General features: G+C 40.1%; 2 protein-coding genes across 4 annotated transcripts in view; one reads left to right on the forward strand and one right to left on the reverse strand.

The window, feature by feature from the left end:
• THEMIS (thymocyte selection associated) overlaps positions 1-27,527 on the forward strand; it is a 305,377-nt gene extending 277,850 nt beyond the window's left edge. Inside the window, exon 8 of the mRNA XM_025895719.2 lies at positions 27,341-27,527. Coding sequence (XP_025751504.1) covers positions 27,341-27,527 — 187 coding nt within the window. The remainder of the gene's footprint in view (positions 1-27,340) is intronic.
• The window catches only part of RSPO3 (R-spondin 3), a 63,549-nt gene continuing 55,606 nt past the window's right edge, over positions 20,028-27,970 (reverse strand). For 2 of the 3 annotated variants that reach the window (XM_008923861.2, XM_029962885.1), the window contains exon 6: positions 20,029-21,140. In XM_008923861.2, the coding sequence (XP_008922109.2) occupies positions 20,947-21,140 (194 nt within the window). In that variant the 3' untranslated portion in view covers positions 20,029-20,946. Of the gene's footprint in view, positions 21,141-27,970 lie in introns of all 3 variants that reach the window. The other variant, XM_029962886.1, reaches the window with a different exon arrangement.

Below are 27,970 nucleotides of genomic sequence, written 5' to 3' on the forward strand. Positions count from 1 at the left end.
GGGGAGAAAAACAGTTTTCTTCTGCTGTGGTTTTGAGTCAGTTTGGGGAGTTAGTGTGGAGAACCTCAGAACTGCAGCAAGTTGCACTAGAAGCAAAAGCGTGAATGATGTGTGATATCACACCCATTCCACACTCCTGCACCTTTGACAAACCCTCTGTACTGAACAGAGAAGATGTAAAGGTGACAGCACTCTACTCAAGTGCAGGTGTACCCTTGGCTCTTCCATGCAAGGAGCCAGAGAGGGGCTGAGAATCGAGTTCCAACATGTAAATATACTAAACACAAATCGTGATTTTGGTTCAGTGCCACATTAATTTCATGAACACCTTTTGCTTATCACTCACTGCATTCCTTTCCTCTAAACTGTCCTAGAGCATGAGATTCCTCATACTGTAGTGCCATTTCTGTTGAAGTGATGAATTTCTTACAGTCATCAAAGACTAAGATACACAAATTTCCCAGGATTATTTCTTTTTACAAATGATACTTGTAGTTTTTTACAGTCCAAGACACAAGCTTGTCCCCTGTGCTACAAGTATTTTAAATATGCTTGCAGTGCAGAGTGGCCTGGCAGCCACTTGGGCTAGCCAGGGACTCCTCAGGCAACCAGTATCAGGCTGCCTCCCTCATCCTCTGTCGGTGGCACCTGGCAATCCTGGCTCTCTGCAGCCAGGCAAAGAGTGCAAGGGCAGTGTTCAAGATGGTGTCAGTGAGACAAAATGGTATTCACTTCAACTTCCTTGAAATTCTATTGAAGTTGTGCTAGTGATGTACAAAATGTAAGCTGATCAATGCGAGTCCAAAGCCTCCTTGGGTTTGCAAGTGATTTTCATTTTGACTAGCTGGAAATTGAGGTTCATGTCTGTTTCAGCAATCTACACTTACATCCGGCTGCATTGTAGCTAAACTGATTTCCAGTCACTATTTGTAGATTCAGAACAGAGTGATAGTTATGGGCTAAAATGGTGTATGAAAATGCAACTGCTGTACCTCTTGTAATATCTGTATTTTGCTTACATAATCTAGATATGCTGTAACTTCTGCCAAAAATGCTGTTATTTAACAGCTTTGGAAGGATTGTGCTGGTTAGTCATGAAAACAATCCCATTTTGCTTTAAAAACAGGAAGCTGAACAAGGCTGAGGAGGAGAAGTGGGAGAAGAGGAGCTGAGGGCAAATTCTTTTTCTCAGTTCTCTCAATCTGTTACTTTTGGTGGATCTGTACCCATTCTGTCTGCGAACTCCCAAGGAGAGTTTATGATTGTTTTGCTTTCATTTAGTAGCAGTAAAAAAGTCCACACAGCATACAAAACAAATTTATTTTATTGCTCCAGTTGGCAGACAAGGTAAAATTTTCTTCTGCAAATAAGTAAACATTGACTTTTTCCATTATCCCAGCTATGAGAATCATATCACACTCTGTTTTGCTGTTGAATTGAAGTCATCCATATGGTGATGCAGACAAGCAGAAAACTCTCACCCCAAAACAATTACTGCATTACAATACAGTGTGTTTCAATCTTTTAGTTTTCTAGTCAGAGAGTTTCCAGGATTAAAGCCTTCTTTTCCCAACAGCAAACCTAATGCCTTAGTCTCAACATCACTAGAATATCTTTCTCTTTGGCTTCCTCGCCATCAACAAGGAATATTAACCTCCTATTAGAAAAAAAAAATATTTGGGATCTTCAAAATAATGATATTTACAAAAATTACTCGGTTAGATTTTGTATTTCTTTTAAATTTGCCACTGAGTTTTACATCTGTAGTACTCAACAATAACTTATAATTACATATAAGATGTATGTCTGTAGCTATAAGGCAGACTTTATTTCAACTTTATTGAAGCTGAAAATTTTGTATAATTATACATCTTCAGAAATGAAATCTTGAAAACTAACTGGAATCACAAAATTCTTGATAAATGGAAAAACTGTTAATCACAAGGAGGAGGTAGTGTACTCATAGTATATTTTATTTTAGTGAAAGAAAAGCAAAATATAAAAATATGTTGTTGCCATCTTCATCTTTCATTTAAAGAATAGTGAGTTAGAAATTGCAATTTCCTTTTGTAACACTAGATGGTATATGGTAACTATAGGGAAGCTGAGCTCTTCAAAAAATTTTTGATAGAGTATAGGTACTACTGTCTCTCCTGATCCAGCTATTGCACTGACCAGACTTCTGGCTTACACAGGAAACGCCTGCAAGACTGTTCCTGACAACTAAGACTGCTGCTTGTTGTACCAAAACCCTGGTCCTTCTGCAAGCAGTGGCAAAACTTGCTGAGTGCTTCTGTGCTTATGTTTTCTGGGAAACTGCACATAGCTACGCCTCTAACTCAGTATTACATTTTTAAGAAGGGGAACTCTGTATTGAAATGTTTGAAAACACCCACACTTTATTGGAAAGTTAGCAAAGTCTTCAAACTGTGTGCATCAGACCCTCTGAGCTTCCTTCTGGTGAGTCCTCAATAGGTATAAACGCCCTTATGGAGACAGAACCAGTGCAAGTTTAGGTTTGTAATTTAATTATGCCTATATGAACTACTATATAGTTGTCATGTAAGCACCTTCTTTTACAATAAAGGGCACATTTTTATTTTTTCAAGTAAAATTTTTGAATGCCACAATATCCTAAAGAAAACATCATCTTCTATAACAATTATGTTTTAAAATATGTAGCATAGGAAACAAGTAAGAAAATAATAAAACCAAGAGCAAAGGACCTCCAAAAAAACTCCATAATTATTTTTTCCAGAAATTATAAAAATATAAATGTGAATTTTAGCAACTGAGAAAAATTTTGTTGCTGAATCCATTAAAAGGCTGACATGACTCAAGAAAGCTTCCTTGCCTGAGCTCTTGGTAGGACCTGGTAACGCTACAGCTTTAGAACGTAAAAGTCTTCTAACAGATAATATACAAGTTAACAAGCACTCCAGTATTTTGATTGAGACAGTTTTGTTATTATGTTATAAAAGAACCAGGAGCATTTCCTGCTGTTCCACTTGGATAAACAGTTCAGCACCTTAAATGGACTTATTTTCACATAGTTGCTGTAGTAGTTTATGACACTGTAACTTTGAAAATTTTCAAATCAAAATTAAAACTTCTCTGGATGACTCTGTCCTCTAGGCTTTACTTGTGTGAAAAGGGTCTCATGATCAAAATTTGTAGACAGAATTCCACAGTTAAATCTTATTTCTCCTGTTCCATGAAGGGGGCAAAATTTTCTTTGTGCTTTTTAGAAAAAAAAGAGCATCCAGTTTTGAGAGGCTACTTTGCTGTTCAGTGGTTTGTGCTTTCTGCATTGCCTTGGTCTCTCATATGCTTAGATTCTGCAGCCTTCTGGGTGAGAGACCCATTATGGTAGACAGTATCATCTGAAGCTTCCACAACAGTTTCTCACCAGTTTCCACAGTAGCAGAAAATTTTGTGGAGAAGGACTCAGAGTACAGGGTTCTGTTCTGCACAGCCTAATCCCACTGAGTCATTGCTCCCCTCGGAGCAAACACTTCTCCCCAGATTTTAACAAGTTGCTGTGTCCTTCCTACCCCAGTAGTGGAGAGAAAGTGTGGGATGAAGCAGATCTCAGGAGGGAAGAGGGTGAGGAGCAGAACCATACTGTGTGGTGCGTAATCCCCCAGCATGGCACTAAGGCAGCAAACAGGAAAAGAGATGCAGCACCATCCTCCATTACAATCTCCACAGCAGAATGGGAGCTCCCCAAAAACAGGTCTCAGGTTTGAGGCTCAGGGAACAGACCAATTTCTGTAACACTTAAGACCAGCAAGAGAAGATATTTTCTGAAAATGTATAGAACTATGGCACAGAAAAGTGAGAATAAGTAGCTATGGCACCCAAAAGAGGCATTCATCTTGGCTACAGGTAGCCATGTAGTGTGGCAGCATCTCTTTTTTTTCTTGATTGAGGAGTAACAGCATGATGTAAATTAAAAAACTGGGGTAAATGTTCCTGTTTGAAGTCTAGTCTCTCTCTGTACACTCCCAGTGTGATGCCTATGATGACTGATGTTACAGAAAGTGCAAGATTAGGTCAGACTTGTAATACACTTTTCACCTATGCAGTTGAAGTAGTTCTGCCATGGAGTACTGCTTAAAGTAAATTTCAAAGAGAAATGCTTCTTAATATTATTTGAATTTTTAAATGCCGATAATGTAGACTAAATGAACATCCATGAGAAGGTATTTCTTTCTATGGTTTCCAGAGTTTTTTCTCCATAAAGAAGGAAAAGAAGATGAAGTTGTTATGGTAAAATCTTTGAAGGGAATAAATTTTACTCAATGCTTAAATAATTATTATAATTGCAGTTTCGATGACTCACATCTAAGAGCCACACAGAGTGAGACAGTTTAATGCAAAGATGATGTTGTGGATGGAAACAATACTATCTGCTTGCTTTTGCATCTGTCTTATAAAGTGTTCACAAACAATATGACAGCATAGCACAGAAAGGTGCATTTCTTAATGGCATGAAGTTTGAGCTGACGGGATTTATTTAGGATCTGAGGCATGCATTAATCACTAATGCTGTACTGCCTGTCATATCTTAGAGTTTAATTAACAAATTCAGTAAAGGGAAATAGCATCCATAAGCATTGATAAAGGGATGTCCAGCATAGCTTGCAAAATAAATAATACAGTCAAAATTTAATAATTCTGATTACCCACATAGCCCCCAGGCCAGTACTTACACACAGATTTTGCAAGTAGTTTCATTAGATGCATCAGGATAGACTGCCCAAGTGAATACCTGTGTGTGTTTAACTTCCTGCTGCCTGCAATCTGCTTGGGTTGGCCCAAGGGTACATGTGAACTTTTATGCCTTCTCCTGAAGAAAGGCATGGAGGAGGTTTTGAAAACATGAGAGTGCAGTTAACCCCTGTGTAGATCTTCTTTGGGGGGAAGAGAGAGACAAATCTACATCCTGGCTCAGTTTACTCCAGACTGGTTTAGAAATGGCATGAGCAGGCTGCCCTGCTAATATCACTTATCAGGAAGAAGTGCTCCAGTAGAAGATAAATGACTTGAAACCTCTAGGGAGAAAGGGTGCTTTTTCTGCAGCCTAGAGTGCAATGCCCTTTCCTTCTGTATGTTTAATCCCTCAACTTCGGTCATTTCCTGCTCATTCTGTTAGCTCTAGTAGTCCTAATTGTTCTGATTGGGTGCAGGTCAGTTCTGTGGATTTCACAGGATGACAAAAATTAGCTGCAGCAATACTATATTCCCTCTCTGAACTCAAAGGAAGGCAAAGGAAAATGGAAGACAGAAAAGCAAAGTTCAGAAAAGAATTACAGTACCTCTTAGATCCCAAATTTGCCAAATCAGTGGTCAGTTTAACAACCTGTGAGATGGACTATAACACTGACCTGTTTCACAGGGGCCTTGTGAAGTTTCTTTAGTTATAATCCTTTGAAGATGGAAAGTACAAAGTGTAGTATTCTGCTCACACCATAATCCTTTCCAGGTTCCTAAGTGTCATCAGGGGACTCTCTGAGGAAAGTAGTTGTTTTCAAACTCTGGTTACTTACCATTTATTGTGTATACAATAAATTTTCACATTTATTATGTATGCATGAGTTTATATCTGCTTGTATTTTCTTTACTGTATTTTTTATTTTATTTAGTTTGGTTGATAGGATCTCAAGATGAAATTAATTTCTTCAGTTTGTGGTGGTGCTACCCTGGGAATGACTCAGCCTTAGCCTTTATGTGCATCAGTTCATAATTACTGGCCTCACTGGAATTTAGGAGTGCTATTCTAGGGCTTCTTATTGTGTGAATAAGGTTTCTTGGTACATCTGTAATGTTAGCTTGGAGTTTCTTTGTGGTTTAGGTCCATTTTATAATTCTGAAAAACTTCTGATGTATTAATGTATCATTAATTTTCAAGAGTCTTTTAAAGGGCTAGGGTAAATAGATCAGGCATTTTGTTATTTCAGTTGAAATCCTCACATGAGCTGCATTTCTAATTATATAGAGCATTGAAAGATAGGGAAAAAAGCAATGGAGTAAAGTGTTCTTGCTTCCTGACTTCCAGCAGTGCTGATAAAAGCCCATGAAGTGTTCCTGTTAGAAATAGATGAGGAGTTTCAGTTCACCACCTTTCCTGGTTTTGAATAGGATGTTACTTTGGGCTCAGTTTTTTGGGCCCATTTTCTTGCTGGGCAGGACTTTACTCTAGAATTAGTTTCACTGATTTCAGTTAATTCATTCAGATGTACAATGATCAATTCCTTCACCTTTGTCCTCTCTTCAAGGAATTTCTGTTAGGCTTCTTTAAATTCAGGTAAAGAAAATGGCTATACAATTTCCATTAACCTTGAAACAAGCTCTGACCAATCTCACTTTGCATGTCTCCATTTTGTGTCACCACTGAGCACCACTGACTTTAGCTGTGTATTGCCCAACGCCATGGGGACACACTCACGGCCAGCAGAGCTCGGTGCCATTTCACGGAGTTTAGCAGACTTTCACTTACTCACATCAGCAATGGATAATGTATAGCCTTTAAACTACACAAGTATGTGAAAGGCAAGATAGGTTGTTGTATTCATCAATAGTATAAATTCCTGAATTTATATGAGGGCTGAAATTGTGGCATCAATTTACCTGGGGGCTCAAAGCTGCCCCCATTATTCTTTTTGAGCAGGATGCTGGAGCTCTGTTATTCCACTGATCTCAGATTAAATTCATTGCTGTTGTAAAAGCATATAACTCCTTGAGTTCCAGTGAAGTGACACTGGATTACACCAGCCACAGATTTATTTTTATGATTTCATCCAAGACTCCCAACACAATTGGACAGTGAAACAGACTGTAATGGCTTAAAGAGTGGGCAGTAAGGCTAGAAAAGGTGATCAGGTATGAATGAATGAATCAATCAATCAGTCAATGAACGAATGAACTTCTGATTCCTATTACAGACTCTGCAAGTCTAAGATTAAGCAGTACATTTTATAGGAGGCATAGTGAGCTTGGTTTGAGAGAAGATGATGAATGGACCTGTACTTCTATTTGCAATTCCATGGTATGAAAAGTATCTATGGATTTTTAATGAATGTGTGCTGTTGTATACATCCTCACACATACAGTTGAGGATGCATCATGCTTTATGTTCTGTGGCAAATTTCTGTGATGCTTAGGCCCAGCAAAGTAGATATCTATGTAGGTTCAGGTAAATTAGTGCTGGTAGTTTTGGTTCATCTCAATGTGATATCAACTAATTGTGTTGATGGAGTAATTATTTGCACCATCTAGCTTACTGTATTTCATTAATCCCACCTCAGTTTCTAGTTTGCTGTAAAATGGCATCAGAAGGGATAAATTGCAGAACCTTGCAGAAGAGGCAGAAAGTTTTGTGAGCTTTGCAGAGGAATATTTGGGGCTCAGGATGTCTGGACAAGTGTGGTAGACAGTTAGGGATTGCTGGGTGAGTGCAGAAGCCAAATATTTCTACTGAAAAGGTTAGCGGTGGCATGATTACTCATTCTATAGTTCTGGTCTCTGAAATCATCAGGCTTTGTTCTTCAGCAAGGTATGTGGTATCTACCATCATTCCTCTTTGATTAGCTGAATCTTCTTTAGGAGCCCATATTCTGTGGTATTGTTTTTTTCATTAAGATTATCTCCAGCAATGGGATAGAAAGCTCTTATAACTAAAATTAGAGTGTGAGAGAACCCGAAGCTTTACACAGAACAAGAATTTATAAAGGAACATTCTTTAGCTGGTCACTCAGCTAAGAGGCAGTAGCAGTCAAGATCTCTGTGGAAAAAATGAAAGCCCATATTAGACAGGCACCCAAGATAATAGTAGACTTAGAAGGGTAAAGAAGGGAGGATTCATATTTTAAACTAATTTAAAATTATTAACTTGGTGTAGAGCAGACAAATAGTCCAGCTATGACAGCTTAAGGGCTGGTGGTCTTAGTCGAGTGCCCATAACTGTCATTGTATAAACTTTTAAACCAGAATAAATAGGTCAAAACTAGGTCACACACTTCAGCTTTGTATGTAAGTGTCTATAGTTATGCCACCCATTTAAATTTATGGAAATATAGGTAGGATTCAGGTGCCTATGTACATTTGTCTTGTGCCTCTTGAGATGCTTAGGGTTTCTGAGATGCCCACTTGCAACTGGTACGTGTGACACAGGACCTTTGGAATACCCATGTCTCTTTGCAGTGGTAACTGAACTCCAGGCAAGTTGTCCCAGGGCATCTTGGATGTCAATCCATGAGGTGTTCAGGCAGTTGCACTGAGCTTCTAAGCAGTTCAGTCAGAAGAGTCACTGGATCAATTCAGTTTACCCTAAAGTGGTTCAGAGGGTAGGCAAGAATCATGCATCATTACAGATATGACACAAGCCTTACAGGAAACACATGCCCTTTTTGAAGCTCTGTTTGGAAGCCGTTATAGGCTTGATAGAGAATGTAAAATGGCTCTGGGCTCCTACCTTTGGACAACTGCACTACTTTACAGGCTCTACTACTGTATTCACCAATTCTCTGTTGACAAAAAGAGAATTTTAGACACCTAACTTGTGCAGACACCTCCATGGAAACAGTTAGGCACGTTCATCTCCGATGGAACCTTGTCCTTTACCTCAGCACTGAAACAGAGAGGTCATGCAGAGAGACTGATTCTGCCAATGGGTCGTGCTCCAGTAAGTCACTGTGTCCTGCACCTGAAACTCCTCTTCCTTGCTGGGGATTATGCTTGTCTGTGCCCAAGCATTCATGTGATTGTAAAAGCTAGAGATCTTAAGGACAGCTGTGTGCAAAAGAGAGGCTGTTGCTAACAGGGCTGATAGCTGCTGCACTGGTCAAGGCTGCAAAGGCTTTTGTGCCCTGACAGCAGATGCTTAAGAATTGCATCCCGTGAGCTTACACTTGTGTTCTTTTTAATATATAATGAGATATACATAGAACTTCACTCTGTGATGGCAACAAAGAGAACGTATACAAGGGACACCAAAGTTTTAATCTTTCCGCTGTCCATCTGTGGGTAGTAAGGTGGAGTAATGCCATAATAGAATAATGTTCTTTAACAATGGGAGTCTTGCTGATAGCTGAGCATATTTAAATTTGGGTGTGTCATTTCTCATGATGCAGTGAAAGACAGTATTGTTGACTGACAGTATCCATAACTTTACAGGTAATTGCAGCTGTGTATGAGCCATACTCTTGTTTAATTAAATTTGTTTGCCCAATAATTGGAGGCTTATTGTAGTACAATTATAACTGTAGTATACTGTGTTGTTTCTGAACAATGGAAAAGTAAAAGTTAAAGGGTATCCAGTGGAACAAACTACCTCCTGCATGCAAATAAATTGTCCAGTTGCTGTTATAAACAAGAAGCATTGTGTTCTGCCAGACTTACAACAAAGAAATCATTATATGTCTGGCCTGTGTGTTGAAGCACAATAATCTCTATTTCCAAAATTAAAACCATAATTAACCTATTATTATGAGTCCACAACACAAGAATGAAGAAAATTATAGTGTTAGGGCCCTCTGAGTCTCAGATCCGCAATCAGCAACCCCTGAATCAGTGATTCAAATTTTTCCCACATGGAGATTGCTTCATGCCTGACTCTGTTGGTTATGGAGGCATCACTCCATGATCTGAGTCACTGAAATGCTTCTCTCATTACCCACCTGCCAAGCAGAACATTACCAGGAAAGGCAAAGCTTCATTGGGATGTACCTCAAATACCTTGGGAGACGACTTATGCTCTCTTAGTTACTGGAAACCAGAAAATGATACAGGAACCCTCCAGCTGGTAAACAGTGGTGACACATTTTCTTTTTTTCCTTATTTGAGCTAATAAAAGTCGGCTGAAATCACTTCTCATACCCTTCTTCAAGGTTGCATTTCATTTTCCTTTGGGTATGGCTGGGAGTCTTGGTCTTAATCATTCAGTTTTAATAAAATCATGGAAAATAGAGTAAAAAAAGACAGAGGTGACATTTCAAGATTTCTACCACAAAGTCCTCTAAATTATAATTGAGAATATACTAATGTGTGTATATGTAAGTATTTGTTCACATCATTGTTATTGTCTGATGTTAAGGCCAAGATCTTAATAAATCTTATGTTTTGTATGTGTTATTAATGCATAATTAAATTTAAAATGAAAAAGTTGTTCAGATCATCTGGACACAGTGACAAATAGCAAAAGTTAGTAGAAAGTCCCTGGCTAGCTCTTCAGTATCGCCTAAGCTTCTGTAGAAAATGAGTGAGAACACTGCAGCTAAGGAATTTGCTATGTTATTTAAGATGGCTGACAGTGCAGAAACAACTTCAAATTTTGAAATACAAAACTGAGTGAGTCAGAAAATACAGACAATAATTTTAACATGACTCACTCACATCCTATCTTCAGGTTTAAGGCTGAAGCCAATTGCACGGAGTCTGGAATACTGGGCATGCACAGGGTCAAAAAAGCCTGATGGAAACTTGGAGGAAAAAACATGATCCAGAGCAGGAAGTAAAGATGGTCCAGGTAAAATATGTTTTATTGACATATTATCATGACCAAATTTTTTGTCCCATCTGTTATTCAAGTAGCTGCATTCTTCCTTGACACTTCTGATATTTTTGCCTCCTGTGGTGCCTTTGAAGGGGCTCCTTTAACCATTGCCTTCTTTAAACTGCTCCTTCCTTGTGCCCAGATCACTTTCTGCCCCGCACACTCATGTTTTTCTGGTGAGCAGATGTTACACTGCTCAGGCACTGAGGCCAGTGTCAAAGAGATCTTGAAACAGGTTTTCTTTTAAATGAGTGTTCCTTGCCTTCCAGGCCACATGATCCTAGTTGCTTTAGCATGCATGGTCTAAGCTAAAACAGTCACACAGTAGGAACACTGCTCTGCCCTGATCTCTGCTCCAATCTCTGTTCCAAACTGGGACACAGCTGTGAGCCCAGCTCACAGTCCAGTGCAATGTCACTGTCTGGGATCCTGGTATGTGGAGTAGAGGTCTCTCCCTGTCCCCTTACATGTGTTCCTTTGACTTCCAGATCACAGCATATACATGAAATAACTCATCTCGGGTGGATGTAGGTATTGATACACGTAGCTGGAAGATTCAGTCCAAGAATTCACTTTTTAATTCTGGCCGCATTAGATAGCTCTTTGTTCTGCTTTCTGAGGATCCTGTAGGGACCTTGTTTTCGGGATACACTTGGAGTGGGGGGAACTATCTCGAGCTTGGGAAGTGCCATATGTGACAGAAAAGGAAAGAGCTGGATTTCTAATCTAGCTCCAAGGCTTACAGAAAATCCAAGACAGATCCTAATTTTTATTGATTTAGGTTTAATGCGTGTACGTATATCTTCAGATGACAGAATCAACAGTTCTCAAAATCTCATCCAACTTCTTAAAGAGGGACTACTGGTGTGGCCCTGCTTTGCATTGGCTTCTATGCCCAGCATCACTGGGGGGATTGCACACAGAGAGGATGCCGAGGGGACTGGTGGAGCAGTGATGGGAGCGTGTTCTGTCTCTTGTATCTTCCCTCCCACTCACTCTGGGTGGAGCAACCTGCAGTGTTCATCTGCCTTCTGCACTCAAGTCCACACTGGAGAAGCTTTTCCTGAGCTAAACAGGGTTGCAGCAGGTGTGGCACATGGTATGTACAGTTCAGCTGCTTTGGTCATTAATGGGGTCCTCTACAGACTGCCAGGGTAGGCTCATGTGTCGTGTTAGTGGGGGCTCTGCTCTCCCAAGCAGTGTCCTTCAGGTATGATGTAAAGCCACAATCCTGTCTGCTGACAGATACCATTGATCCGGTGGTACATCTTCTGTATGGAAATAGTGGTGTCCTACCAAGTACTTAAGAAATCGTAAATTGTTTGCCTGCACCCTTTCTCCCTCCTTCCAAAAACATGAAGATGAATTAAAAATTTTAAGTTTAGAAAGTAAAATAAGTCACTCAATGAGCACCAAAAATAAGGAAGCCAGTTTTCCTTTGTGTTTGTGTCTTTGGGTCCCAGCCCTTCTCCTTTTCCCTCAGTGACCCTGCCACTGCCGCATGTTCTCAGCACCCCTGCAAACAGGTCTAGAAGTCTGCATGTGTTGACTGGCAGCCCAGGATCTATCTGTTGAATGCCTGCCTTGTACAAACTTAAATTTTTTGGATTTTTTTTTTCCCTCAAATTAGGGTGAAACCGGAGAGGAAGGTGGAAAGTTGCTGGGACAGCTCCCTACCAGATGGCCAGCATGATACCACAAGTTTTGTTCCTCTAAGAAAGATGATAAAGTTTATGTTTTGCAATTTTCTTCTGAATTTGAAGGCTCCAGTGTTTCTTCGAGTCACTGGGAAACAAGGAGGATAAATTTTGTTTGGAAAAGAATAGGAAAGATGTTATTCTTGCTAAATGAATGAATTGGGGAGCTAGAAATGCAAACACTGCATATCCTGAGAAAGGGTAAAATTATAAACTGGCTACAGATGGCATGGAAGTGATATATTAATTTTAGTGCTGGTTGGTTTTTTTTTTTTTAGTGTTTTCTGGTTTTGTGGGTTTTGTTTGGTTGGTTTGGGTTTGGGTTTTTTTGCTACCTGCCCTCAGTGAGTTACGTTGTTTATTATATCCAGACAGGGAGAAATTTGTACAGATAAAGAATTCTTTATTTCTGTTTCTTTCCAGTGATTTTTGTTTGTGACCATATCCCTCTGATCCTTGGCAGTGTTGCTGTACGCCTATTATCTGCTTCATAGGTAGGTAGGTAGGTAGGTAGGTGTGGAAACATTTTTCTGAAGCTTATTTTTTTGAGCTTTGATCATTCTCAGTTTTTGCCTGAACTATTTCTAGTTATACCACTTATTTCTTGAACTATGGTGCCTTAATGGGACATTGTACTTCAGCTGACAATTCTGGCACTACTGAGTAGAACAAAAGAATTTTTTCATATATATTACAGACTATATTTCTGCATGTCCCAGTATGATGTTTACTTTCTTTGTGATATCATGACACTGTTTACATTCAGCTATGAATTACCACTGCTGCCTAAGGGTTTTTTCTTCTTACTCTCTGAATTTGTATGCTCCTGCCTTCATGTGGTGCTCTGCATTTTCCACTTTGATTTTCATCTTCCTACTTTGCAGAAGGCCACAGGAACCTTCTCAGCTTTTGGCTGCAGCCTTCTGAGAGACTTGTTCTTGTGCCTAGCTGAGGAAAGAGACTGCAGGAGCTTCAGATCAGCTTCAGCAGAGCTCGTGCAAGGGAACACGTTTTTGTGGTGACAGATTTATATGCAATTATAAGTCACTGTTATTGCTTGCACATCAAATGATATGGAAAGACACTGACTACAGATCTGTGTCACTGTATTAAAAAATCAAGTTAAAAACTGTTTAAGAAAATACACGGTGGTGTCAATGCATCCTCTAAGTAATCCTCTAATTCTTTGCATTGCCTGTTGTCTTATAGCAAGCATGGAATGCCCACTTTTCAAACTAATATTGAGATTCCTTATGATTCTGTCAACTGTTTTTCAAAACATGGCAATTATTGCTTTCCCATGGGGGGAGATAGCTGAATGATGAGGAGGATGCCTCTGCCTTCTTGTAGTAATAAATAATACAATGTATGGTGCTGCTGGTGTGATTTTTTATGAAGTAGCATTTCAGTAAAACTTGTTACAAAACACACTAAGTATGATTTATAGGCACGAAATTATGACTGTCCAGCATTCCTGAGCAATGAATTATTTATTCTTGTAATCAGAAGACAGAGCTTTCTATATTGAAAAATAGTTGATACCTCTTTAATTACAGCCTAGGTACAATGTGTACATTGTGCTTTTTAACCACCCACTGACAGACACTAAAGTGCAGTGGACCTGCATTTCCTGATGTATGAAATTGCTCCTAGGATTCTGCAGGACTCATGAGAAAATTGCAAAGAATTCTTACTTATCCCTTAGCAAGTCTGTCTCGGCTGAATAAAACTTCTAAGTCTTTCTAAAAGCTTCATTCTTAAGATCTTGTGTTTAGATGGCCCCCTAATGGTGCACCAGAATCTCAGCTTAAGGCATCCAGCTGACTTTCAAATACTTGCTTTTAATTATCATTCTTTTCTTTCCCCTGGGGTTAATTTTGAAAATGTAAGTCTCAGGGTGCATGTGCTTAAGAAATTGTCTTGTGTTGACATTTCTCCAGTGTATAAAAAAGCAAAACAAACCAAAACAAGAATTTGATAGCTTAAGCAATATTTCCACTGCCATAAGAATACTTGTTTCTCTTTTTCTTTCCCTCTAAGAAGCAAGCACACTATGTGTAGACTTCAGTAATGCATTTGGCATAGCAAATGCAAAGTTGTAGGAAACAGGTTGTGAAAAGAAACCACAGATGCGAGATGCTAATTAAGTTGTTTGATGTGCTACTGGAGCTCAGATAATGTCAACAAGGTAAAAGGAATCATAAAGAGTAGAATATGCACTTGTGCTTAAGATGATCTGGAAAGCTATCACCAAAAGATACTCCGAAGAGTATTCGTCAGGATGGAAAATAGCAAGTGGCTCGGTCCTCACTATTCATTAACTATAATGTAAACAACTTAATTAACATTCAGGAAGACTGTTCATTTATTACAAATCCCATTAGGAAGTGAGCTGAGTATCTGCAGTGAGGAGAATAATACAGAAATAACACAATATATTGTGTAGAAATGGGCCAAAACTGTAGCTCATGGGGTCTGCCTCTACTCTTGGGATTCAATGCAAGGATGACTACAAGAGACTAAAATGTGTGAATGATCTCCCATAGGCTTTCAAGGTGTTTTAAACCATAATTGTGGCTCATCTAATATCCTCATTCTTTTAGAGGGGTTTGATCCAAAATGCAGCCTCCACCAATCCTTCCATCCCTGACCCCAGTGCACATACACATGCATGAGACATCTAAATTATGCAATCTTGTTCTCAGCAGAACTGGGTTGGTTATCCTACATATGGCATATCTATGGAACAGAAGGCAAGGGTTGGTGGGTAGAAATGTGTTTTAGAAAGAAGTAACTAGAATCTGGAAAAAATAGAAGCTTATCACAACTCTGTAAATAGTCAAAATCACTCTTCAATGGAAGGGACACGCTAGAAGAGTAGTAATATCTCAGATATTATTAGTGAATAGTGAGACAACAGGACATGAGCATCTGACATGGGAGACATCATCACCAAACATGATAGAATTGTGCATTTTGGCCACTGTTCAAGAAATTTCTTGATTTAAAAGCAGAGTGACACCTCCTTGCTTGCTCTTTGGTCTCTGGCTTTCAAAATCAGATGCTTTTTTATCAGGTAGATTAACAGTGGGAGGAAACAGGTGGTAAAAGGATGACCACAGGTTTATTTATTATTTTGAACATTACTTTTCCAATAACTAGCAGGGGTACACTGATATCTGTCAGTGTCATGTGGACATAATTTACCCATTTCTAGTCCCCTTCTGCTGTCTGAAACTGTAAATCCCATTTCCAGAGAACAGAATTATTAGAGTAGCTATATGACATTGTGTTGTCATTTACTCACTGGAGGTTTCTTTTATGAATAAAGCATCACTGTGAAAAATAGCTTGCTTTACCATTGTGCTGGTTTAAAAGAAATGAGCCCAACTCAAAAGATTACAAGTCAGAGGTACAATTTACTAAAAAAGATTACGATAAACACAATGATACAGAGAAAACTGGTTTTAGCTTCCAAAGACAGATGTATAACCCAGCACCCTGGGACAAGAACAGAACGGTATTTGTTGGCCCTATGCTGAGCATCACGGGGGCCCCCTGGTTGCAAAGTAAAATGAAAGGAAAACCTACTGGTCTGGGTGATGGTCACAGTCCTGTTGAAGTAATGATCAGTCTTGTCGAGAGTGGCAGTTGCAGTCCTGTCAAGGTTCTGGTCCTCCTCTGGATCCAAGGAGTGGTACTAGAAGGCCCAAAACCCCAAGACTGGATATACTCAGGTTCACGTGGGAATGCCAGTACCTCCTCCAGGGCGGGGAGTTTCACAATGGGTGATTTAATTCTGTGAGTCATGGGATATTTTTGGAGTCTTTGATGGTCTAGAGTTGCAGCTGCCTATTATGCCAGTCCAGTATGGCCCATTAGCAAAGATGACTCCTCAGGCTGGTTTAGAAGGTACTAATGACTCCCCGGAGGGGAGTTAAGTCACTGGTGTGAAGGCAAAGAAACACTCCTCACAGAGTTTTTAATACCCAGCTTGTAGCCCAAGGTGTCAGATGTGCCCTGGGCAGCTGCTGCAAATGATCCATTATTAACAGTCCATCAGAAATTACATAGAGGGTGTAAAATACACAGTTTTGGTTATATCCACATAGTGCTAAACTGGTCCCAGCCCCTGTAACTAGGACAACTATTTTGAATTGTGCTTTTGCTGTAAGATGTTTTTCAGTTTCTACCATCGATCAACTTTGACAGAAGAGTAAAACAATGTGTCATTTCTTATAAAGAAGGAACATACTTCTGAGCAGATCAGGTTGATTTCTCTAAGAAATATTATCCACATTTACGTTTTTCATAGCAGCTTGTTTTATGGACTGATGTATATTTAAACAGTACATTGAAATATAGTGAGGATCAAACCATTTGTAAAACCAGATATTTTGAGCTATAGCATAAAGCAGAAAGGGGAACTGCCCTTCTGTTTTTCAGTCACAGAAAAACCCTTAAAATCACAAAAGCGGTTCCTTAATCTCATGCTCTGGGAACACACCTGTTTCACTAGTACAAGGTATTGGTTGCTGTACTGGGTCCCCTGGATAATGTCTGCATGAACATCTGTAGAACTTTAATGATCTGTTTAGCCATTGGTATACTGGAGTAGACTATAAATTAGTAGAGATTATTTCATGCATAGATTAAATAATAATGACAGTATGTTTTTCAGCTTTTGCTTATCTGCAGCCAGCTGGCCTGCTGTTCCCTTCTCTGCATTATTTCATCTCTGGTTTCCCTCTATAGGCATATGGAAAACTAAATTAACTGAAACCCATTGGTTGAATTCTGAGATCATTTATCCTAGTGCTTTATTCCCTTTATACAAGAAAATATGGTTGCTGTTGCTAGTTAAATTTTGTTTATATCACCCTTTTAAAGGTGGCAGACCAGCTGACAACTCTTTCCCATCCTGTCCTTGCTATATTGCCTCCTATTCTTGTGGTACCTGCAGACTTTGTTCTGCCTCCACAGTAGTGACTACAGAAAAAGTCATGCTGCCAATTTTATCCAAGAGAGACTGTTACCCTACCCTCCTCTGCCCAGGCAAACATGATTACAAGCAAGTCTGGTAGCAAGACAGTTTTGCTTTACTTCATAGCCTTCATAAGAAGAACCAACTGAAGTAAGATAAGCAGGGAAGAAGTGTGAAGAGAAGGAAGAAGATTCAGAAAGAGACTCAGAAATCAAATACACTCAGCTTCCAACTCAGGCAACAGATCTGTCAGTGATCTGTCAGGTGGATCAGAAGTAGGAGAAGAATGGTGGTAGTGCAGAAGAAAGAGGACACTTAGGTGGACAGTGGAGAGGATAAGAGGAAGAAGCAAGAAGAGAGGTGAATGTGAGACCACTCTTTTTTTTGTGTGACCACAATGACCAGAGCTTCAAAAGTTTGGCTGGTGACAGCAAATTCAGAAAGTATGTGTACCTAACTGAAGAAAAGCCAGTCATAAAGGACAATGGTTAATGATCTAAATCCAAATCCACTTACAGTGTCTGTGTGAGTAGTTTAGTAATTGTCAGAGTAATTTAGGTGTATGCATAATGTAAGTACAGGTGTGTGCAAGCATTGGGAAAGTGGAGTGTACTATACCTGTTATAACTTTTCCATAAACAGCCCAGATTGGATGATGTAAGGTTGAACTGGAAACGGAACCACAGAGCTGAAATATATTTTAAAACTACTCCTTGGAAATATTTAGTAAATTCTAAAAAGTATCACCAGATGGTTAATTTCAAACATTCTTAAATGTCCATTTTCTTGCTGACATATGGATGAGCATTCTCAGACAGCTTTATATCTAAAAGATATTTAACTAATGTTTCTCAGGCAAGATTCACTTTCAACCAACCTTCTGCAGGAGTGATTTTTAGGAAATTGAATGACTGACTTATGTATGAGGATTGATATGGACATTGTCAGTACTTTGAAATACTCTATAGAACACTATCAACAAACATTTCATCTGCCCATGAAAACCCAGAAACTTCTGTGTCAAGCCAATCGATAGGTACTCTTGTTTCTCAAATACAATTAGCATTCCAGATCTGAAAGGGCAGGCTTAAACTCACTAGAAATGTCACAACTAAGTTAGGAGAGGAAGATGTAAGGGACAGATGGATTATTATAATGGTGAACAAACATGCTGACTTAACTTCTCTTTAAATTATACCAACTTATTGAAAAATATTAGGAAAAAATCTAACTCCTCCATTAACAAGAGTCCATATGGGAGAATTATTTGAGGATGTGTAACTGCAGAGTGTGCTTACTGTGTAAAAGTGCAAGGTCTTTGCCGTGCAAGCTTTGTGCTAAGTAACAGCAAAGAAGTAACAGGTCTGAGCCTGAAAATGTGACCAAACCCTTGCTGTTGGACTTAGGAAAGACTGAAGCTGCAGCTGATGCTTGCAGAATGTCACTGTGAAGAGTGGCTCCCATGATCAGCTGTTATGTCATCCTGTGCAGATGTTTTTGTTTGAATTTGTGCAAGTTCATGTGAACCATGTGAACTAAATACAGTGCTGTCTCTACAAATAACAATGCACAGCAGTTAAGTACAAGTGTCACGGTAAATTCATGCTGCATCAGAAAGTTAAGCCTTCAATAAGTTTCAGAGCCTAAAACCACAGAAGCAAAAAATAAATGATAGTGACTCATGAGGGCTATAGAGGAATTCTTCTGAATTAATAACAATATTCATGTGCTGCTTTCCTGTCAGCACATCAACCGCAAGTATCCAGAGACTGTTAGTAGAGTATACAAGACAAGACCTTCATTGTGGGGGATGGCTGGTGATGATGAGTGTCCCATTCTACTGATGGGTCCTTCTGCTGCCACTTTGCTGCAGGATACAGCAAAACCTCTCATTTATTTAGTGCATTGGTCAGCCTGGCTACTCAGCTGTGGTGGCTCAGAATACAGATGCTGGGACAAATTCAGTGAAGGGTTCAGCAGTTCAGCACTTAAACTGTTTATGATACCTTAACACTGGATTCCCTTATTCAGAGCTTCAGTAACATGGAGCCAGGGGAGAGAACAAGCTACAGCTTGGTCAGACAGGTCTGAAGCCTGGGACATAACAGTTGGTGTTTGCATTTTTCTATCTCTTTGTTACTGATTACAATTCCTCAAGCAGTTTAATAGTACCTGATTTGTTTTTATCTACTGACCTTAACTGATATTTATTATTTAATTTCAGACATGTTCTTTAATAATTAACACACCATGAATTTGGCTGATAATTAATGTCCATTCAATTTAGCTCCCATTTGAAGAAAAGTTGTTCATAATTCTCAGACAATTGCTTAAAATTAACTCTTAAGGTTTTGAGGTATTTTGTAACTGGGAAGCAATTGTCAGAGAAGAAGTTTCACATAGATTTAGTCACAGTTACTTGTACTACTCAATCAGGTCTTCTCCAGTAAGGAGACACATTCTGTGAGGTATGTAGGTTCCTCAATATATTTCTGTAAAGGGTAAATCCATTTCTGAGCAGTGAGTCAGTATAATAGCGTAGCCTGTGCTTCACTCATGGGCCACTCTAGCCATGGATATACCCAGAATGGTACCACAGGGTTTGGTTTGTCCTCTCAGAAGTGCAGATTTTCACCTCTGCTGTGTAAGAGAAAAGAACTAGAATAAGAATTTAAGTAAAGTTGGACAGAATTTCGTAATTTCTATACTTCCATAGATTTATTATCATGGATACTCTAGCTAGATACACGTTGTGGATGTAAGTTGTGTCCTCTTCTCTCTGTGAAGCTATGAAATGATTCCCTCCCCCAGTAGAAAAAGTGACACCATCACTGTGAAAAACATACTTACATGATCTACTTTTCTGGTTTTTATTAACTCAACATTGTCTCCTACAAATACGATTTGTCATTCACCAGAAGATTTGAAATGTAGACTTAAGTTACACATAGGTATAAAAAGCATAAAACAGCACACACGGTTCCACTGTTTAGACCAGAAAACATTGTGTTGTCCCACAGATAAGAGCACTGTTCAAGCTCAGCTCAGTTGCCTTCTGCCTCAGGGATTCAGTCTTCAAAGCTGCAGATGTTTCTGCTTCTTCTCCCTCAGCTAGTGAAGCCTTGCTGGCTTTCCCCTGATGTTTCTCACCCATGTCTGAAGCACGGACCAGGGAACCACAGGGCAATCCCATCCTGCTCCACTAGAGCTTATAAAACCTTGGGCTCCTACTGGCTCTTCAGAAACATTTTCCTCCTTCTCCTAATATTTATGTACAATATATGAAGGGATACGATTTTTGTCTTTGATTTAGACATATCTCTTGCCTCATACTTAAACAATAACTTGAAAAATATTTTACAAAGAAAAAGAACATCGTTCATCTGAATGTAATTCATTATTATATTGCTATATTTTATACCCTATTATTAATATATACAAAATTTCTTAATTGCCTTTTACAGATGCACGGAAGCATATAATATAACAGTTTTAAAGTATCCCATCTTTAGATTTTGTTTTCCTTGGCTCATGTCAATCTTTAATAAACTATGGTTGCTTGGAGAATATAGGAAGTATTTGGAATGTTGTTTAAAGTTTAATAATAACTGGTAGCATTGTCCATTTGCGGCCTGAATGGTTGGAACACCAGTCAGGGCGATCTGGTAGAGATAGCAGCATCATAAAACTTAAACAAACATGGAAGGCTGTTAATGTGCAGTGTCAACAGGTGCCAGGTCCTGTTCTTTATTTGGGGCTTTTCTTTTCTTCGACTGGGTTTTGTTGTTGTTTTCCCTCTGTTCTCGGTTTTGTCTTCGGGCTGCTCGACCTTTGCTTTCCTGTCTTGTCTCCTTGCTTTCATCTTTGTTGGACTTTTTTCTCTTCTCCTCCCTATTTTTTTTCCCTGAAAAAAATGATGGCACGTTAGAAGGTTTGCTCAGGCTGTTGCAATTTCTAAGTCTCTCACTTGGCGGAGCTGGACTACAGCAAAGCTCCTGTTAGGAGCTGGACACTAGTATTAGTATTTGGAAGTGCCCAGCTCTTCATCAAACCACTAAATTTGGCCATTGGACTAGTACCTCCCATCAATCTGACTCTGAGCAAAGAGCTGAGAGCTCCCTGGGTAGTCCCAGTGCTTTAGAGCGGGTATAAGTATCTCACACAGGCCTGCCTCCCACAGTCAGGAGCATAACTCCGAAAAAACACCACTGGCTAGTTTGTGGACATCAATGGTTGAAGCTAGATAGCATGAAAGTTAGCAATTTTGTGACTTCCCTTCACTGTCAAAACTCAGCATCTGTGCCTCTCCCCTGCCTTAACCTCCACTACAACCACATCCCAGGGGATTTTTGTTATTGCAACATAAATCCCAGAGAAAGTGTCAGCTCCAGCACAGGTATGTGAGTATGTGACTGTCTTCGGACTAAAATGTGGTGTTCCAAGTCTCAAGTCAAGCTTTAGACCATTGTTAGAAAACTAGGTAGTCAAGTACTTTATTGCTTTAAATACTTGCAAGCGTGAGATGTTGAGGATCTTGTTACTGCTACAGACCTCTGCAGTAAAGCATCCTGTCCCCTTAGGGACATTAAAACTTTGTATATTGTCTGTGGAGATGACATTACAGAGTGCATTTATGCTTACATGTATTCTTTATACCGAGTGTGGTGCGGCACCAGAACAGGTTGCCCACAGAAGTTGTGGATACCTCATCACTGGAAATGTTCAAGGTCAGGCTTTGAGCAATCTGATCTAGCAAAAGATGTGCCTACCCACAGCAGGGAGTGGTTGGAACTAGATGATGTTCAAAGGTCCTGTCCAACCCAAACATTTCTGTGCTTCTATGATTCTATTCCTCCTATTTTCTTTACAAACCAATGCAGGAATGACATTGGATTGAACTTGTATGTACACACAAGACTAAAAGAGATTTGCTTGTTTGTTTTTTTAATGTGTGGAACTGGTTTATCTACTGTGCTATGCAGCTGAAATTCACCTGTGGTTAGATAGATCCCAGTAATATCTTCAAAGGCAAGCTTGCTTGAGACTTTCATGGCAGAATGTTGTACTGACCCATACGTCTCCTTACATGAAGAAATTTCTAGACAAGTATTGAAAAGGTTCTGGCCAAACTCTCTTTTATGATATCCTAATAATGATACTCTGAAAAGAATCTATCCCTCTTTGTTACATAAAAAAATACTTTTTGCTTTTAAATATCAACAGACATAATCCAGGCTTTCCTACACCGATGTTGGGCAAGTTACTCAAATCTGGTGATCGATATTCCTGTTGAGGGTGCTGAATGCAGAGAATTGTGCCCATTCCAGCCTCAAAAACAAAGCTTTTTGATTTGATTTTTTGATGCCTTTTTGGGCTCTATGGGAATATGTTACAATGGAGGAGTAGGTGCAGGGGCAGTGGCTTTGTTCTAAGAACAGATAACCATCCAAGGAAGTAGTAGTCAGGTAAAGGGAGAGAGATTCAGAGGAGGTAAAGAGAAGGCAGAAAGCAAAGAGCAAGACTAAGATGTGAGAATATGCTTTATCCTCTTCTTGTTGTGTAGGTCTGTGGGATTATTTTACAGCTTGTCCATTCCTTACCACCACTGGGATCAGAGAGCAAGGGAAGGTTTAGATGCACACGCTAAGTCAAATAGGGACAAATATCTGCTTTTATTTTCTGTTGTTTCTGAAACATGCAGTAAGGCTTTAAATGTAAAATGACATCTTAGATTTTAGGGAACCAGTCAGAGATTACCTGAATATACGCCCACACCCCTGCAGAATCCCTCTCTTAGTTTGTCAGTGCCATATAAGATGCATAGAGGTGAGCAGGCGAGACCTGCAGAATGGACACAGGAGGCTTAGTGAGAGCTACCAGCCACTGGGAGAACTGGGATTGCTCCATGCAGAAGTGAGCTTGCATCTTACCCAGCTGTAATAACGTCTCTTACTAAGGGATAATAATAAGGGATTTCATTCCAGTGGTTTGTAGATACAGTTGGCCCAAGATAAAATGTTATTTGAATGGAAACTGTCCAGACATTCAGTGTTTGACATTGCTCACTTGGTGATTAGCCAAAATCATTCAGCTGTGACTTCCCAGCCACAATTCTCTAAGTGCGTTAGACTGACATGTAATGGTTTCCCTTTCAGTCATGGACCAGGATGTATATATTTATATGTATGTATGTGAATATACTAAGAATCATATATCTCTAGCTAGAGACTTACCTAGGCATAGCTTCGCTGTTGATGTTTTAATCATTGGTGTCTTTAAAAAGGATAAGGAAAACTGATTTCTGGAAAACACTTAAAACTGAGTCTTAATTCTCTTCTACTGTGAAGATAGCTAGTTTGGACTCCTCTGTGAAAATTTGTACATGATTTAATGCTACCACCTCCATGCTGTTGCCATTTCTGAAAAGATCTGCCCTCAAGGCCTGTGCTGTTCTGGTAATGCAGTAAAGCACAGAAGGTGCATCTTTGCTGGTTCTTCAGTTCCTTTCACTACTATTTTTAAAAATGGGAATTTTTATATGACAGTATAATGTTATTTCCAATCAGTCCTTTGTTCAATTTAGACCCAAGGGAAGATTCTATCAGCAGTTATCTGCTAGAACTGGGGTGTAGCTGGAGCCACATTCTTGTGTACATCTCCCTCCCTGTTCATATCCCTGTTGTCTTCTTCCAAGAGACTTGTTCCTGAATATTTTTTAAATCTTTCTACTACTTGCTGACACCCACTTCGTAGCAGCACATTGATCTGGACACCAGAAGCTGTGGAAATTCATTGTCTATCTGTGAAATGAAAAGTGCAAAAATTACATGGGAAATTATGTTTACAAGCTCATCTCTGAATAAAAGATGATCTCTCAGTACTTAGAGAGAGCTTATAAAAAAAGATGAAGAATGACTCTTTATATGGGAAGATAAATGATAGGACCAGGGAGAGTGGTTTGAAACTAAAAGAGAAGAGATTTAGATTAGATGTTAGGAGGAAATTCTTTGTTGTGAAGGTGGTGAAACATTGAAACAAGTTGCCCAGAGAAACTGTGAACACACCACCCCTGAAAGTGTTCAAGGCCAAGTTAGATGGGGCTTTGAGCACCCTGGTCTAATGGAAGGTGTCCCTGTTCACGGCAGCGAGGTTGGAGCCTCTTCCAACCCAAATCATTCTATGATTCTATGAACTACTTTGCCTTTGAAGAAGAAGACAAGGAAAGGCCAGCATGGGTTTAAACATGTAACATATTATGCATATATATATATATATGTATAAGCATAAATCTGTATGCCTGTGTACGGTTCAGTGCCTTTTCCATCGGCCACGCCGCCAGGTTGCCTCCCGCCGGGAGCAGTGCCTGTGCGCCCGCGCGGGGGCGCCGCGGACCGCGCCAGGAGCGGGGCCGCGGGGGGCGGCGGCGCCGGGCCGCAGCCTGGGGTCGCGCCCGCCCTCGCGTCCCGCTCTCCGGAGCCAGCGGGGAGCGCTTCCCGCCCCGTGCCCTTCCTCCGCGCTGGCTCCGCCGTTGCACCGTCTGTCTTTGCTTTACGTCGCCTGCGGGTGAACTTTTTTTTAGTCGGCTAGGAAGGGGATGTTAAAAAACGGCGGCGTGTTCTGCCACAGCATGGGCATATCTTACTTTTCTGGTGGGTTACAGAATCCTTACAGTGATGCGCTAACACTACTATTGTCTGTTTCTTCTTATGGATTCAATAAACCCTTTCAAAACATTTAGATAAATAATAAAAAATTAAGATAAGTCTTTTTAGACAGGAGATAATGAAACATTTTCCAAGAGAATATTATGCTTATGAAGATGTGGATTCATGAGATTCTAATACTTCTCTGATACTGTGTACTACAGCTATTGTATAACAAAAATAAAATACTTCCAATATATATTACAAAAAAGTAATTATTTGGCATTAAAATAGCTTTTATTCCAGAACCAAAATTTTGTACAGACAACTGTACTGGACGAATTAGTCTGCAGGGACTGTCCAAAGAGTTTTCTGGTGCATAGGAGATACTTTGCTGCTTCTAATAGTAGCAAATTTGTATATTGAAGAAAATGTAGAGACTTGCTATAACTTTGAGCAATGCAGTAGTTCAAATTAAATGCAGACATGAAATTAATTCAGGTGACACTATAATTACATGTCAAATCAGATTCAAGGTGCTGAATTCTTGTTAACCTAATTTATAGCCCCTGGTCAAATAAACTCCCGCATCTGTATTTATGCAATCCACGCCTGAATACATCAATAAGTATGCAAACTAGGGTATTTCAGAGAAGCTTTTGTATTATCTCATCAGATGTGGTGTTTCCACTAGATCTATAGCTGTATTTTATGGATTATAGGGAGGAGATGTTGGTCATGACTTGGGAGACCTTGGTACTCAAGGTCACTATGTGACAGAGATTTACTTAGAAAAATCATGACTGGTGTGGATTAACTACAACAGATGACGGATTTCATCTACTTTAGGCATTGTCACTTAGTCCCACCTATTATATTCAACTGTAATTATTACAGGGAACTCAGTGCAGCATATTTGTTCACTTCTCCCTTCTGTGGGCACTGGAACCCCAAACCACCATAGGAAGGCATAAAATCTAACTGTGCAAACTGTTTCGCTTTGATGGAGGGGGTGTTACAGGGTAGGTCTCATGGAAAACCCAGAGGGATGAGAATCTGGCATCAGACATTTGGGATGATTGCATCACTCCCATGAAGAAATTTGGCCTGGGAGAGCAGAAGGGGCGAGAGGAGTCATGGAACTGTGCCTGTTGGGGTTGCAGGCACTGATGTAATAGTCCCCGCTCTGGAAGGGTACTGGTGCTTCTACTGTGCCTGTCACCACAGACCACAAAAGCCTCCCCACTACACTGTAATAAGCTGAAGAGCTGTAACAAAAGACCATGAGCCACTGCTGTAATGGGACACAGTGTTCTTGCATACCCTTCACAGCCTTGACTCACCTCTTGGCGCTTTCCTGGCTGTAGGAACTCTGTCAGTACTGGTGCTCCAGTACCAGTGCCCCAACCCCTCTGTACCCCACAGGGTACAAGGACAAAGCTTGAGGGTTAAGTGCCACCATGCTGTGTCCCTCTCCTTCCCACCTGTCCATACCCTTCTCAGAGACATTTTTAGTCCTTTTACACTAAAAGTCCCTCACACTTTCATCATGACGTGACCTCGACAACAACAGCACAGCATGTGCTGAGCAATGATTCCAGGAAGATGAGTGTGCCTTAAGCTCTAAACACACTATAGCTCTGTCTACAATACAGTCATGCGATATTATGCAAATGAGTGGATCATTCTCATTTTCAAAAAAAAAGTGACACTTTTTTTTTCTGGAACACAGCCCGTAACATGTACTCACACTACTTGTTAGGATAACAAGCCTCCAAATACCCATCTGCCCAGTGATGCAATGGACATTCTGCTTTCATTCCCAAGCCACAAGTGGCTGATTAATTTGTTAAATCTTTTTGAAGTTTAAACAGCATAACTTTCTTAACACCAATCTTTTTGTTTATTCCTAGCTACTGGGGCCCTATTTTATAATCACTAGATTTTCAGGCAACCAGTGGTGAGGATCAAAAACTTCAGAGCAACCTAAGTGCATTTCTTGGCCTTACTTTCTCCCAAAGACACTCGAACTACTGAAGAGAATATAGGTAAAAATTTTAACAGAGCTGAAGTCGAAAGGCATTCAAGGAGCAATTAACTTGGCCAAACCTATGTTCTCCTGCTGTTGAGATGCATGCAGGCTATCATCATGCTGAACAATGGCTTCCCATAGCAGTCCAGATGGATACAGAACTTAAAGCATGCATCATATCCACAGTTCTATGTGGTGATCTTAGAAAATTCAAGATACCTGAACAAGCTCAACAAGAGGGCCAATGGGAATCTCATGAGGTTTAACAAGATCAAGAGCAAGGTGCTGCATCTGGGTTGGGGCAACCCTCAGTGTCAATACAGGCTGGAGAATGAAAGATGGAGAGAAGCCCTGCTGAGAAGGACTTGGGAGTGCTGGTGGATGAAAGGCTGGACATGAGCTGGCAATGTGCACTTGCATCCCAGAAAGCCAGTTGTATTCTGGGCTTCATCAAAAGCATTGTGGCCAGCAGGTTGAGGGAGGAGATTCTGTCCCTCTACTTACTCAACTCTTACAAGACCCCATCTGGAGCACTGCATCCATCTTGGAGTCCCAGGCACAGGAAGGATATCGACCTTTTGGAGTGAGTCCAGGGGAGGCCCACCAAGATGATTAGAGGGATGGAGCAGCTCTCCTGTGAGGAAAAGCTGAGAGAATTCAGATTGTTCAGCCTGGAAAACAGAAGGCTTCAGGGTAACATAACTGTGGCCTTCTGCTACCTGAAGGGAGCCTACAATAAAGATGGAAAGAGACTTTTTACAAGGTCCTGTAGAGACAGAACAATGCAGAATGGCTTTAAACTGAAAGACAGTAGGTTTAGATTAGATATTAGGAAGAAATTCTGGAACAGAGAAGCTGTGGATGCCCCATCCCTGGAAGTGTTCAAGGCCATGTTGGATGGGGTTTTGAGCAACCTGATCTACTGGAAGATGTCCCTGCCCAAGGCAGAGGGATTAGAATTAGATGATCTTTAAGGTGCCTTTGAACCCAAACCATTCTGTGATTCTATGATTCTATACCTCAAATGCTATCAACACTTATGCTTGAGCAACTGCATTA

Source organism: Manacus vitellinus, unplaced genomic scaffold (assembly GCF_001715985.3).
Source record: "Manacus vitellinus isolate BGI_N305 unplaced genomic scaffold, ASM171598v3 scaffold_4_pilon, whole genome shotgun sequence".
Classification (NCBI taxonomy): domain Eukaryota; kingdom Metazoa; phylum Chordata; class Aves; order Passeriformes; family Pipridae; genus Manacus; species Manacus vitellinus.